Genomic DNA, 14,945 nt, shown 5'->3' with positions numbered 1-14,945 from the left:
TCTTAGCCTTCAGTTAGAGAAGGAGTGTCCAACCTTGGCAACTTTAAGAATTCTGGGATTTGAAGTCCACAAGGACGTGTGCAACTGGAGTTAGATTTTCAGTATTCTCAGGAACTCTCTAGACACAGATAACAACCAATTTCGTTGTATACATGATGTGCAAAGAGAATAAAGGCTACTATTATTATTATTATTATTATTATTATTATTATTATTATTATTATTATTATTATTATTATCCATTTTATGTCACCAGTTCCCCTTTTGTGTTCAACTCTGTTACAATTTATGGCCTTCCTTTTGATGCCGCTTCCTCTCTCTTTACACGCTTCACCTCATTTCTCTGTCTTAGCTCGGCAAAGGAAACTATCTGGGCCTTCTCAGAGCCTGACAGGCTGCTAGAGTCACAAAATGTGTGAAGAAATGACGATTCATTCTTAGGATTTAAGGGGCACTTGGTTGCCACAGCAAAACTCTATCTTCCTTCTTCTCTCTTCTTCCTTTTCTTTCAAAAGTCAAATTGAATTGTAGTTTGTTTTGATACATTGCCTGAAGGCTCAATATCTTATCTGTGCCAGTTGCTGTTCTTTGAGATATTATTCTGTTGAGAGAAGGCTGGTCATACAGCTTCTTCCTTCCTTCCTTCCTTCCTTCCTTCCTTCCTTCCTTCCTTCCTTCCTTCCTTCCTTCCTTCCTTCCTTCCTTCCTTTTTCAATATAGCTGCCCATCTCACCAAAAGTGGTCTGGGAGGTACACACAATAATAACGTGTTCATTAACCAGCCAAACTTCTAAAGTCTGAGAATATTGCCATATTATCAATAAGACTTTGATGTCCTTACATTTTGCCTAGGGGGGGAAATACACATCAAGTACAGCTTCGTGCAATAGGAAAGCTACTACATCTTGTCCTTGGCTGCAGAAAGCAAAATATAGTGGTTTAAACTTGTCAACTCCTCCCCAGCCTTTTCTCCCAAGAATAATCCCATTAGCAAAAGACCTATCCTGATGTGACTGGGCCTTCTTGTTTCCAATATTAAATCAGGCATTCTTTTCTCTGTTTTGAGTCAATACAGACTCTCTTTTTCTGTTTACAAATGACAGGCACCTGTTTAGCCGCCACCTGAACTAGTAACCTGAGAATACCTTATGCATCAAAGCCACAACAAAACAGAGAATTGCAGAACTTCAGCAAAACTCAGGATAATTCAACGGAGCCTCCCTTGAAGAGTTCATATGCTGTTGCATGTCAGCTGTTGAAACAAAAAATAGGTTTCAACAACCATCTGTGAGATTGAGGGGACCTTTGACATCTTCCCACAAGGCAACGATACCTTGAATGCCCAACTTTATTGGGGTAGTGATGGTTTTTATCTGTTGTTCAAGGTCATAATATGTGAGGTGGTGAATCTTTTTTTTCTGTCAAGCACAATCTTTTCTCAGAAATAATCCCACTGAGTCTCACATGATATGTCTAGTCAAATGTAAGGATATCTTCCCTATCTCTGGCTCCTCTTTGATGCCCTTTGTTTGCTACCTCAGAAAAATAGGGGAACTTTTATCAAAAGGCTGAACTGATTTCTCTTCTTTGAGAATCGGAGGTTAGATTGAGAGTTGCAGATTTTCCTGCAGTAGTGTGCCTTTTCTCTCTCAAACAACTGCGTGTTACAGATGGGCAAGAGAGATAGCACATTGCTGACACACAAACATTTCACAACAAGTCCTAATCAACTGCGAGGAAAAACCATTTGGGGGGGGCGGGCTGAGTAACACTATCTTCAGATAGATAGAAACATTCCTGCTTGGCAACTGGATTTAGAAAAAAACTTCACTTGAATTGCAAGAGACACAATAGGATTGTGCAGCATTTCATTTCTCAAATGTTCTTTAGAGTGTGCAAAACACAACGTTGCAGGCCTCTTTCCCAGGAATGCACCTTGAAGCAGCCTTTTGGGCGAAATTCAAAGCGCCACAGAATCGTAAGAAGCATTTCTTAAAAGTCCAATTGCTGCAGAAGGCAGGGGAGAGTTCTTACGATCCCATGGACTGAAGAGGAAGGACTGCAGAATGCATAGAACACAGGAGACCTCCCCCCCCTTTGTCCCCTAATTAGAGCCTAGGAGAAGCAGAGGCCTTCACAGGTGAGGGAGGCAGGTTTGGGTTTTGCAAAGGAAATTTCTGGAGAGAAATACAAATTAATCAGGAAAGATTCTTGTTCTGGAGTATTTTTCTGTAGATAATCTATATTTAGGCAACTGTTTCAAGGATAAATATAGACTTAAAAGTATACACAGCAGATGTGGGTGTGGAAAATGGCTGCTAGAAAAACTGCTGTAAGATCTCTGAAGGAGGAAAAGCAATTGTGTTTGTTTTGTTTTATCATGCTGGTTGCAACAGAAGGAGACAAGTTGACTGTTGCGCTACCAGACGAGGTAGGCAGCAATTTTAATGCAGGTGTTGAATCTTTATCCATTCAGAGAACGTTGTGCAATAATTGAGACAGAAACGCAGATTCTGGATATCGTAACATTATAAAACGGACTAATCACTGGTCTGAAATGCTCCCCTCGATGTAGGTTGCCTTGTAGAGATGGGCTGGATTCGTGTTCAATCCTAGTTTGTTTAACCATGAATGACTAAATAAGGCAGAACTAAATTGGTTCAAACAATTTGCCGATTCCACATAAACAGACGGCTTTATGGCTTAACGGGTGAATGAAGGTCTCTGCAAGTTGCAGCTTGTATCCCTGGTGATTTCCTGGTTTGCACAGGTCAGGTCACTAATGCTACACCCATAGTAGGTGCACTTTGTTATTTTCCACATTGCCCTTTAAAGCAGGGGGGGAAAGATTTGCTGTGAATACCAGCCATTCTTATTGAGGGAAAAAGAGAGGAATGCGTTTAGAGATATCATCTGAAAAGATGGTCACGTTTTGCTCAGAATGTGAGCATCTATAGCAATGTTTCTCAACCTTGGTAGCTTGAAGATGAATGGACTTCAACTCCCAGAATCCCCCAGCCAGCAGCGCTGGCTGGGGGATTCTGAGAGTTGAAGTCTACCCATCTTCAAGCTACCAAAGTTGAGAAACACTGATCTATAGGGAGGCGATGAAACATAAACAGTGAAGCTACATCTATACACTTTCCAGCAATATCATGACACACAAAAAAGGTCAGTATTTATATTTCTTTTTTTTTAAAATTTGATTTATATGCCGCCCTTCTCCGGAGACTCAGGGCGGCTTACAATGCGTTAAGCAATAGCCTTCATACTTTTGTATATTTATACAAAGTCAGCTTATTGCCCCCACAATCTGGGTCCTCATTTAACCTACCTTAGAAAGGATGGAAGGCTGAGTCAACCTTGAGCCTGGTAAGATTCGAACCTGCAGTAATTGCAGGAAGCTGTGTTAATAACAGGGTGCTTTAAACCACTGTACTACCAAGGCTCTTTCATCATTCTAGTCACATTATAGCTAGCTGCAGACCCTCGTGACTCACTCTGATGACTCAGACTGTTCACACTGGAAGCCACTGAAGATAGAAGCAGCTATTTTCTGTATAGCACAGCCTTTTTATCCATCCGAACTAGGGGGTACGAATTTATTCATTCATTTAGTGCGTAGACTAGCAATATATGTTCACATTTCATCTAGATTACTAGAATAAACAACCAATAAAATATAAATGTTAAACAAAATCTATGTTCAAATATTAAGTGTCTAGGCCAGAGGTGTCAAACTCGTTTTCATTGAGGGGCACATCAGGGTTGTGTTTGACCTCATGGGGCCGGGATAGGCGTGGCCAGGATGGGCGTGGCCAGTTTGACGTCACTCGGGTTGGGGGCACCTGTGGTGGCCAGAGCACTTTGCCAGCGAAAATGGGCTCTCGAGCTCCATTTTTGGCTGCCACGTCCTCCTGCAACCCTCTGCCAGTGTAAAAGGAGTTCCTGAGCTCCTGATTGCTGATGTGGTAGTTCAAAGCCTGGCACCTTTTTTGTGGGGTCTTTTATATATCTTCAGCATTCAGCAACCCATTTGGCTCTCCATTGGGAATCGATGTTAAAATTGTTGGGCAGAAGTTGTGCAATGCCAGTGGGGGCTTTCTGGATTTGAGCCTTTCTGCTGATAAATGAGGAAGCTCAGCATGCACCGGTAGGAATGAGTTATTCATAATGTTTCTGCATTCTCTCACTATCTTGCCTTCGTAAAGCTGGCAGTGCTATGTGGCTCAGAACAGGAAGCCAGCAAGTTTGAATAGTTTTAATACATCCGCTTATAATCCTCACGGTGTTCTTGAATCTGGCATCTAACTACTATGGCAGCTGTTTCATTCCAGGGGGTATGAAATCTGAATATGACAAGATCAGAAAGGAATAGTCACAGAAATTAACTGGTTAAAATGTTTTTGGTTGCGTCTATGGAGATTCTCAGTCATCCTCGTCATGGTTGTCCCAAAGGTGCTTTTTCAAGAGGCAACTAGACTTTCTGTTTTTTCTTTGACGCTTCTCATCCAAGAAGCTTCTTCAGCTCTAGGTTTTCAAAAGATGGCTTCCAGGTCTGACAGGTTTCTAGGTTACGGTTTTTCAGTTAGAGGTGAGAGAACATTTGCCTTTACCCCATTCTCTGTCATTCCCATGGAGGCTATATATTAAACCTATGGTGTAGATTTATGTCCTCCAGATGTTACTGAATTACAATTGCCAGCTTCACCCACCATAAGGGATGCTAGCAATGTGTGAAAGTTCCACCACCTAGCTGAGATTTCTCTAACAAGGGTGATGACCTTATATATGAATACCTTTTTCTATATTAAAAAATGGCTTCCTAATTCTTGGTGACAATACAACTGGTTAAGATGTTGTAAGCTTATATACATTTTATTAAGACAGATTCTAAACAGTTGGTTGGATAAGACAAGAACATCAAGAAAAATCTTTTGCATTTGATGTACAGATTACACTAACCAGAAATGTTCTAGAGGTAAGCCCAATTGAACATAAAAAGAATAACCAGGTATACAGATACATTTGACATAATTATGGAAAATAAGCATCAAAATCAAAGAGTAATAATTCCATTCTGTGGATTGCTCATTTACATTACTTACTTTTTGAACTTGCTCATTATTCCACTATCATTTTTCTTGATATCATGCACTATTTTTTGAAGTTGCCTGTTTGAAAGAAAATGGTAAGAATTACTACCAGATTACACCATTTATTACATTAGAATACATACTACAACATGCTGAAATAAGGCAATTTCACTTTCATACTATTACCAAGAAAGGCCATAAATTGAACTGGCAAAAAGCTGAGCATGACTTTTGACATCTTTATCTTTTTACCCCCAACATCATCAACAACTAAAATGTTAACATTTGCCATTGTATTTTAATGTCTTTAAAGTACTTATCTTCCTAGTGAATCTACTTATTGGGAAATGTTTATAACTCAGTGTCATGAAAGCATAGCACAAAATCTGCCATCTGAAAGAAGACATTGAGGAACTTCCTAGAAAGGGAATGTACAATTATATTAGTAAATTATTATACGAGCCGTGGTGGCACAGTGTTAGAATGCAGTACTGCAGGGCTAACTCGGTGCTCACCGCCAGAAGTTCGATTTCTTCTATCTTGACTGGCTCAAGGCTGACTCAAGGAGGACCCAGATAGTTGGGGGTGATAAACTGACTCTGTAAACTGCTTAGAGAGGGCTGTAAAGCACTATGAAGCGGTGTTTAAGTGCTATTGCTATTATCATGATGGTTATACAGGTAGTGCTCAACTTATGATTGGTCGCTTAGTGACTGTTCAAAATTATAATGGATCCGCAAAAAGATACTTATGACCGAGTTCTGAAGTTCTGATATCATTCCCCCCCTCAACGATGTCACTGCATTTTGGGTGCTCGGCAACAAGCCTGCATTCATGACTGTTTGCAGCACCCTGCTATCATGTGATTGTGATTTCTGCCAGTTTTGCCAGAAACCAGTGTTTACTTCCAGTTTCCAGCAAAGACTGACCCATAGAGAACAACAAATATGCTTTCTAGGTACTGTGTTTAATTAATGACCTTCACAAAAAGATAATAAAATCAGGTTCAATCACATGGTGACCCACTTTACGAACATCATGACTTACAACTGCAATTGCTAGGCTAAATTATGGTCATAAATCAAAAACCAGCAGGACAGTGTCTTAGCTGTCATCTTCCTTCTCCTCCTCCTCCTTTAATATCCTGCCTTCTAGCCAGTGGTGAAATCTAAAATTTGTTACTACCGGTTCTGTGGGCGTGGCTTAGTGGGGTGGTGGTGGTAATGTGACTGGGTGGGCATGGCCATTTTTTTTTTAACTTTTAAAACCATTTTTTCTACAACCTTGTAGATTGTAAAAAAAATGCTTTCAAAAGGTTCTGACAATTTTTTTTTTTTAAAAGCCTCTGCCAATCAGGCAACTCAGCTTGGATCGTCGAAGGCATTTAAAAGAAAAAAAGCCTCTGCCAATCAGGCAACTCAGCTTGGATCGTCAGACGCTCTTAAAAGCAGTTTTTCTACAACCTCTTCAGAAATGCTTTTAAAAGCTTTTGACGATCCCAGCTGAGCCACGCGATCATCAGAGGCTTTTTTTTTTACTTTTAAAAGCATTTTTTCGGCCGAAGAGGTTGTAGAAAAAATGCTTTTAAAAACTAAAAAAAAAAGCCTCTGATGATTGCATGGCTCAGCTGGGCATGGGGGGGGGGGCACGAATTTTTGCTATCAGTTCTCCGAACCACCTACCTCCATCGCTACTGGATCGGGTGATCCGGTCCAAACCGGGAGCATTTCACCCCTGCTTCTAGCCTACAGAATACATTCTAATTTATAAGTGTACATAAAAGACTGTTTTTGCAATCTGCAAACAGTAACTGCTTAAATCGATGTGTTAAATACTCTAAAGTCTTACATTACTATGTACTCATACATACATACCCACTGAAGACATGAACTGTATTGTTGTCAAGACATTAAATATTTTCCTTAATTAAATACTTTCCTTAATGTGCAAAATGCACCACATTCTTTCTTTTGTATTTTATAACAAGCACAGGATGTGGACATCCTTTTAAACACATGAAAACACATATCAGGATTCAGAGACAGAATGTATAAGCCAAAAATGGATCTTTATAAAGGACTGGCAACTTCCCAAAACAGGTAATTCTAAATGACCTACTTTCATACTGGAGGTCAGTAAAGGTCAAAACAGCAGACAGGATATGCACTGCATAAAAATAGAGAAATTTCGTCCCCCACTTGAGACATAGGGGAAGTGGAAGTCATGTAAAACTTTGTAAAAGAAATGTGTGACATAACATCTTCTTATGGACAGGTGGACAATAATTCAGTGTGATCAGTCTTCAGCAACTTACTACTTTCTGCATGCCATGGAATACATTTAACTAACAGACACACACCTGAATGGTGTCAGGATGGGAAAGGAACAATTACATATAATTTAATGATTTGAACTGCTGGTATTAGCAGACCCATTTTAGTTCCATCCATGAAAACTTTGTGTCTGCCCAATTTCAATCTGGGGTCAACAGCACAAGTTGTTCTCACTCTTCTTTTGTGGATGACTGTTGTTAGGAATAACCGTTGCAGTCAAACACATTTTGAAGGACTTCAAACAAAAAAAAAATCTGACTGAAATTCTGGGAAATCAAAAAAAAAAAAATCTATGGTTCTCACTAGATCACATAAGGTGTGTGAAATATCTACCAGCTTCAACATTTGCCCCATTACTGTGAAAAGGAATAAATTTGTTGTATTCAGTGAAAGAGAAACTGCTATGCAGCTGGTATTTATTTTGGTTGGCATATCTTTTAGTTTTGTATAAATAGGTACTCAGGTGAAACTTTTAAAAAAGGATTATAGTTTATGAATACTGGATGGCCCTTGCAGGTTCCAAATGCCCTAAAAGAGTATTGTGTTTTGTTATTACTGATTTTATTTAATTACTCCAAGATACTTGTAGAATCATAGAATGCATTAACTAGAAGGGACCTGTTAGGGCAGGGGTGTCAAACCAGGGGTGAAATCCAGCAGGATCTAACAGGTTCTGGAGAACTAGTAGCGGAAATTTTGAGTAGTTCGGAGAACCAGCAAATACCACTTCTGGCTGGCCCCAGAGTGAGGTGGGAATGGAGATTTTGCAATATCCTTCCCCCAGGAGGGAAGGGAATGGATATTTTGCAGTATCCTTCCCCTGGAGTGGGGTGGGAATGGAGATTTTGCAATATCCTTCCCCTGCCACGCCCACAGAACTGGTAGGGAAAAAATTTGGATTTCACCCTTGTCAAACTCATGGCGTCATGTTGTCGTCATGTGATCACAACTTTTCCTCCTTTCGCTAAACCGGGGGTGGGCTTGTGTGACTCATCCAGCCCGCTGGCTGCGAGTTTGACACCCCTGTTTTAGGGAACCTTATTGTCTTAAATTAAACCATCCATGCAGGTGGCCATTCAACTCTTCTCTCAGAAGCTTCAGTAAAGAGACTCCATCATTCTTCTAGGCAAACTCTTCCATGTATCAGCTCTTGTCACCAAGAAATGCCTGCTCATCTTCAATCTGATTCTCCTTTGTTTATGTGACAGTTTATCAGCCCATGACTTGCCTTGCCTTCTAAAGAGAACAGAACAGCTTTTTAGATATTTGTAGACCACGACTGTAATTCTCCTCTTCTAGAAGTTTATGTTATCTGACTCCTTTCACCACTCCTGAGAATAACTTCCAGAATTTATCATACCGATAATTCTTTATTAGGTTTTCTTTTCCCCTCAAAAACCTGTTTAGTAGAAACTGGAAGATGAAAAGTTGATAACAGTCATTTTCACTCAGCTTTAAGAAGACGGCAGTGGCAAACCACTTCTGAAATGTTGCCAAGAAAACTACAGGATCTAGTTCAGGCAGGTGCCAGGAGTTAAAAAAAAATAACTCAAAGACATACACACAAGATATTTTGGTCCTTAGGTCCTGATAGCTGATTTTTTATGTTCAACATAAGCAATTTTGCAATTCTCAAATAATATAAATTTGTAAAACCTGTGATGGCCATGTGATGGTGGTTATGACTGCAACTTTGATAGTATCACCCATCAGTTTAAAGGGACCAGAGCACCAAATTCAATATCCCACAGAAACAGTGGAACTAGTTTTTCAAGTTGACATAACTTCACCATAAAATACTTTGAATAGTTGTGTGAAGGGATGTTAGTGGCTGATCACTGACAAATGGTTTAATATACATTATCATGGTCAGAAAATGTTATAGAGCATTATACCGGATTTCCCCAAATGATCACATGTTGGAACTGCAATCTCACAATATACATTTCCTTGATTTTCTTATGAAAAAAAACCCCAGGATATTAAAAAAGAAATAAATAGAAAATTGTTGCCATTAGGCATTTGAAGTATTGATGGTATTTACCTACAATCCTTTTTATCTGAAGGGAAGAATTCTGGATGTTTTTTTTACAAATCTAAAAATGTTGGGTAGTCCCAACAGAAAGTTATAGAAAGCTCCCTGCTGATTCCAGGAAATCTCTACATTTCATGAGTTGAAGCCTTCCTTACACGCGAAGGTGTTGACAGATACTTTGTACATCTAAAGAGGGCTTTTCTTCATAAAGGATGTACTTTTATGAATCTTCAGTTTCTTTTGAGTGTTACCTTTCAACATTAATCTCATGGACTAATTTCACACATCACAGTAAGCCATTAATCACTGTTTACAAACCATAATTGCAGGCTTTGAACTGTACTAAATTATAACAAAAGAAATCACATTTTGTGGCCTGTTATACTCGTAATCCTGCTTTGATTTGGTTTGATCCCACCCCATTCCCAAGCAGGTACATCCATGATGGGTAATAACATTCCCCAAAAGGCAGATGTGTCCAGATAATCCAAGGTCCACTCCTTTTATGAGTGTGCAATACACATGAGATATGTTAAAAAAGGACCAGATTTTAGATTGTCAGGACCAGGTTTTGAAGTGGTTGACCCACCACTGTGTTCAACTTTTTCTCTGTACTAAGATTCCTAAGTATCTCAAACAGGGGTGTCCAAGCTTGGCAACTTTAAGACTTGTGGACTTCAACTCCCAGTTATGCCAGCTGAGGAATTCTGGGAGTTGAAATCCACAAACCAGGTTTGGAGACCCCTGGTTTAAAATTATCTAAAATCTATCTAAAGGAACCATAACTGTCTAAAATTAAATTGGCAAGAGTATAAAAGGATGAACAATGGAAGCAATTATGATAACATGTATGTTTGTGTGAAATATTAATCTATTGCAAAATTAGCTATGATTTATTAAGTCCGATTATCTGAGATTGCATGATACAATGAATATAAATTAAATACATTCCCACAATAGAGCAGGCTAAAATGAGTTGGCCTTGGTGTGTCTCAGGTTTATAAACCCAGCCATTATAAAACAAATGTATCAGAAAAAGGAGAAAAAGCAAAGAAGAAAAGAAGATAGGGTATAGTTCAGAAGAAAAAAAAAATCCCTAGTGTTAGCCTGGATTTTCTGTTTAATTGAAAATTTTGATCAACTAGATGTCATTATGTTGATGTCCACTCTGAATGACCAAATTTTCCCCCCAGAAGTAATTGCATATACTTTGGGTTATTATTGAGACAAATTGAGCCAATTAAAACTTTTTTCTAATTATAAGTGTTTAGAAACTGAACGTTCAAATTACTTTAAATAACCTTCTTAATCATGTATTTTTCGAAGAGAAAGAAGTCTTGTCAAAAAGGAGTAACAGAAATTCTGCCAGCTTTAACCTCTGATTGAAAACTGACGTTTCAAGTAATTAATTGCTTAGTTTAATTGGCAAAGTTGACAGAGCTGTCAATCTGTATTTTTAGTGATATGCTTTCTTTGATCTGCTAAATCAGTAGAAAAAGACATTTAAAGAATTTTTAAAAAGCAATGGGCTTCTGTACAATTATTCAAGAGAGAAAAGGACAAAGTAATAGTCTTAGTGGGATTCTAAGAAATTAGAATTTCTTTTGCTTATTGAGTGCATGAGGACCTACCACTCCTAAAGAATCACCTATTGTCTTGCAGCCTAAATAGAACAACCACAAAAATATTCAATACGTTGACTATATTCTTTCAAACATCTATAAAATGTGTAGACTGTATCAAATTATGACATTATAAATAATTATAGAGTCAAATTATACAACATCAAAAAGACAGCTTTAGCAATAGCTCTTAGGCTTATATACCGCTTCATATTACAGCCCTCTCTAAGCAGGTTACAGAGTCAGCATATTTCCCCCAACAATCCGGGTCCTCATTTCACCGACCTCAGAAGGATGGAAGGCTGAGCCAATTTTGAGCTGATCAGAATCAAACTTCTGACATTGAAAGTGAGTTATCGTGCAATACTGCATTCTAACCACTGCGCCACTACGGTTCTAGAGAAGTTTGATGTCACCAAAATCCCTTCTCCCTATACAATTGATGTGAAAAATATGTTTGAATTGCAGGACACTATTGAGAAAATGCCCAAGTTACTGTTGCAAGAAATTCAATTAACTATGATTAAAACCGTAGTTGAACATACGCCAAATTCAAGAAGCCAAAGAAAAATCAGAAGTGGCTCTCAGATGAAACCATCAGAATAGCCAAGTGAAGAAAAGCGGTCAAAACAGCAGGCAAATGGGAGGAAGCAAGGAGACTGAATGTAAATTACCAAAGAGCAGCAAGGAAAGATATCAACGTTTACTGAGACCAGCATTTCAAGCAGTTAGAAGAGGAATGCATGAAGGGCCACACCAGGAATGCATCTGTACAGTTCAAAATACAGTAATTTGAACACTATTTACTGGTCATAAAAGCTTCGTCAAAACAAGGGAAAGAACTGTCCGACCAACAAGGTGTCACCAATGGATGACGTGCGTATACGGAAGAACTGTATGGCAACAAACAAAGAGGCCCAGCCACCCAAGGATAATGAGCAAAGGGAAACCATCCGTCAGGAAGAAGTCTTGTGAGCAATGAGCCAACTGTCAAACAAGGCCCCAAGTGTTGATATTATCTCTGTAGAATTGGTGAGGCCTGTACTACCTATCACCAATCACAGCCTTTTTGTGCCAAAAAATTTGGGAAACAAACACGTCACAGGATTGGAAACAGCCAGTATTCATTCCATTCCCCAAAAAAGAACAACTGTAAGGATTATTCCAATTACTGCACAACTGCCCTCATCCCTCATGCTAGCAAGATTCTCCTTTAGATCGTACAGCAAGGTCTGGCATGAGTATCTAAAGTTTCATTCAACCTCTATGCTGAAGTGACCATGAGGAATGAAATTGAAGAATTAAAAAAAAATGGGAGTAAAGCTCAGAAGAAGGAACAGCAATAATTTTTATTTTATCTTAGCAGCTGAGTTTTAACAAACTTGTGTAAGAATAGGAACTACCCTTGATTTGAGGAGAGTTTGTTCAAGAGAATAACCCGTAGAGAGCATTTATTTATTATTAAATTTATATGCTGCCCATTTCAGTATCCAAATTTCTGCTTCTTACTTTCTCTTAGTATACATGGGACCTTCAGCAACCATTCTTGGGTGGGGGTAGGGCAGAGTCTATCTGGGAAAGGTCGTTTTCTGGATATCTAGGCCTTGACCCATAATGTCATTTATTGATGATAATAAATATCTCAAAGTGCTTTCAGAAGCACATTGGTGGTCAATACAGATCATATAATAGTGGTTTTACATGACCGTAATAAGACTATCCCGTAAACACTTGGTTGCTTGCATTTTATAACCCACTCAAGATTCTGAAAATACATCTATAATTTTATTACAATTGAATTATTGTAACACAGACAAGAGAAAAGAAGGGCAGACATGAGCTTCGGAAACTCCTGTTCTACATAAAGTCTCTACTGATCTGCCAGCTGAAGACGATACCCCTCCTGGCCACAGCTTCCACCTATTCTACCTAGGAGGACCTTTAAATTGTAAGCTTGCTCTCCCATGGAGACACGTCGACGGTCCAGAATCATTCCAGAATCAGTAGGTTTTTGAATTAATTGCCATTACATCTTCCTTGAGTTTGAATCTGTTCTTCCCAATTAAGATTCCGATAGTTTCCACATATCAGTTTGCTGCTATAACATCCTCAGTTCAGCCTGGAGTAAAAATGCACAGTTGAATATAATCATACCAAATCAGCAGATGACCTTTCCCTGTAGTTTCATGTATAGTAAAAAGTTTGCAATTAAAAAAAAGTAATTTATCAGTTAAAATGTAATTGATGAACTAATCATACATTTAGTAATCCTATATAAAGATATTTAATGAGGTAAAAAAAAATAAAAAGAGGAGAAAGGATAGAGGAGAAACAAATAAAGCTGTTGTTGATGCTTTTGCAGTTCCTTGCACATCGTCAAAATCTGCTCTGGTAGATTGGGCCTGTTCCTAATCAAATATCTTGGAAGCACTTGAAGGATGGGACAAAAGAGAAGAAACCTCCATTGCCTGAAATCTTGTCTCTGCAATCAGGAGCTTCACCTGATTATATATGTGATTCAGAGGGAAAAAAATTCTCACGAATTGTGCAATTCTTAACATAACTAACAAAAAGTTTCGTGATTCTGCTGTAATCAATTCCAACTGTTATTTTATATATTGTGTACATAACAAGAAATTGTTGTCACTGGCACTGGTGTATGTATTTTATGTAGGAACCCATGATCTAAGCTTTTTCCTTCAGAAAAAATGAACAACGTAAAGTCTAATAAAAGTTGATATAAATTTTTTAAGAGTACTGGACGGGATACCTTCCTTCCCTTTTCTCTCTATATTTTCTGAGAAACAAAAAAAGGACATTTGGGAAAAAGTGTTCATCTGTTTTAAATGTCCTTCTTCTTTAAAGACTTAATAAACAATCCATCTTTTTTGATAAACTGTACAATTAGTGCATACCATTTGCTATTTAATTAGATAATAAAAGTATAAATGCCTTAGTCTTATTCAAACAAGCATTATAGACAGATGTAACATGAGATGTGGAACAGAAAGCAGCAGGGAAAAACATCTGAGTACAGGTGGTAGGAAATGTTCCTCACATCTTTTAAAGATACAATAAATAGACAATTGGAGATGCTCTGCCGTGGCAGTCCATACTAAAAGGAGAAGCAATACTTTTGTGCACCATCTGCAGATTTGTTCATCTCAGCTGACCAAAGTTGTGGGAGAATTGACATCTGTTTTTCAATCTCTACACTTCAAATTGCAACCTTCTGAATTTGATGCTTTTAACAAGTTTCTTAGAACTGAGATGACCTTGATACACTATTTTAGATTTCAAGTCAAGAGAAGGCCCAGGTGTTCTTCCTCTGATTAAACTAGATCAATTTCAATCAATAATTCTGATGATGTGAATGGTTGTTTTGGGGCAATATTTGTCCAACATGGCTTATGCCCACCTGCCAGGAAGCTCTGGAACTGGTTGCTAAGAATTATCACTGTCTTTTTCACATGGGAAATTGCCTTGTTTAATATAAGGTAAAGTTAAAGGTTCCCCTCACACATATGTGCTAGTTGTTCCAGACTCTAGGGGGTGGTGCTCATCTCCGTTTCAAAGCTGAAGAGCCAGCGCTGTCCGAATACGTCTCCGTGGTCATGTGGCTGGCATGACTAAACACCAAAAGTGCATGGTTTAATAGGTGCACCATGTATTTCGCTGGGTCCTCAAAACCATGTTGTTCCGCCAGGCTGGGCTATCAATGTAAAGATTTTAATTGGTTTTAAATGGGATTTTAAATTTGGGGTTTTCTAAATTGGGCCTATTATTTAATAATTTTAATTATTTTTAAATTTTGTCTGTCTTCGTGTTTTTAATTAGGCTGTACACCGCCCTGAGTCCT

General features: G+C 38.5%; 1 protein-coding gene across 6 annotated transcripts in view; it reads right to left on the bottom strand.

Annotated features, from left to right (window-relative positions):
- Positions 1–14,945, bottom strand: part of BLNK (B cell linker) — a 111,752-nt gene that overhangs the window by 33,571 nt on the left and 63,236 nt on the right. For all 6 annotated transcript variants that reach the window (XM_034430472.3, XM_087871708.1, XM_034430470.3 and 3 more), the window contains one exon: positions 5,109–5,174. In XM_034430472.3, coding sequence (XP_034286363.1) covers positions 5,109–5,174 — 66 coding nt within the window. The remainder of the gene's footprint in view (positions 1–5,108; positions 5,175–14,945) is intronic.

Source organism: Pantherophis guttatus, chromosome 6 (assembly GCF_059756535.1).
Source record: "Pantherophis guttatus breed Tessera chromosome 6, ASM5975653v1, whole genome shotgun sequence".
NCBI lineage: Eukaryota > Metazoa > Chordata > Lepidosauria > Squamata > Colubridae > Pantherophis > Pantherophis guttatus.
This window is presented reverse-complemented; position numbering and strand designations above follow the sequence as displayed.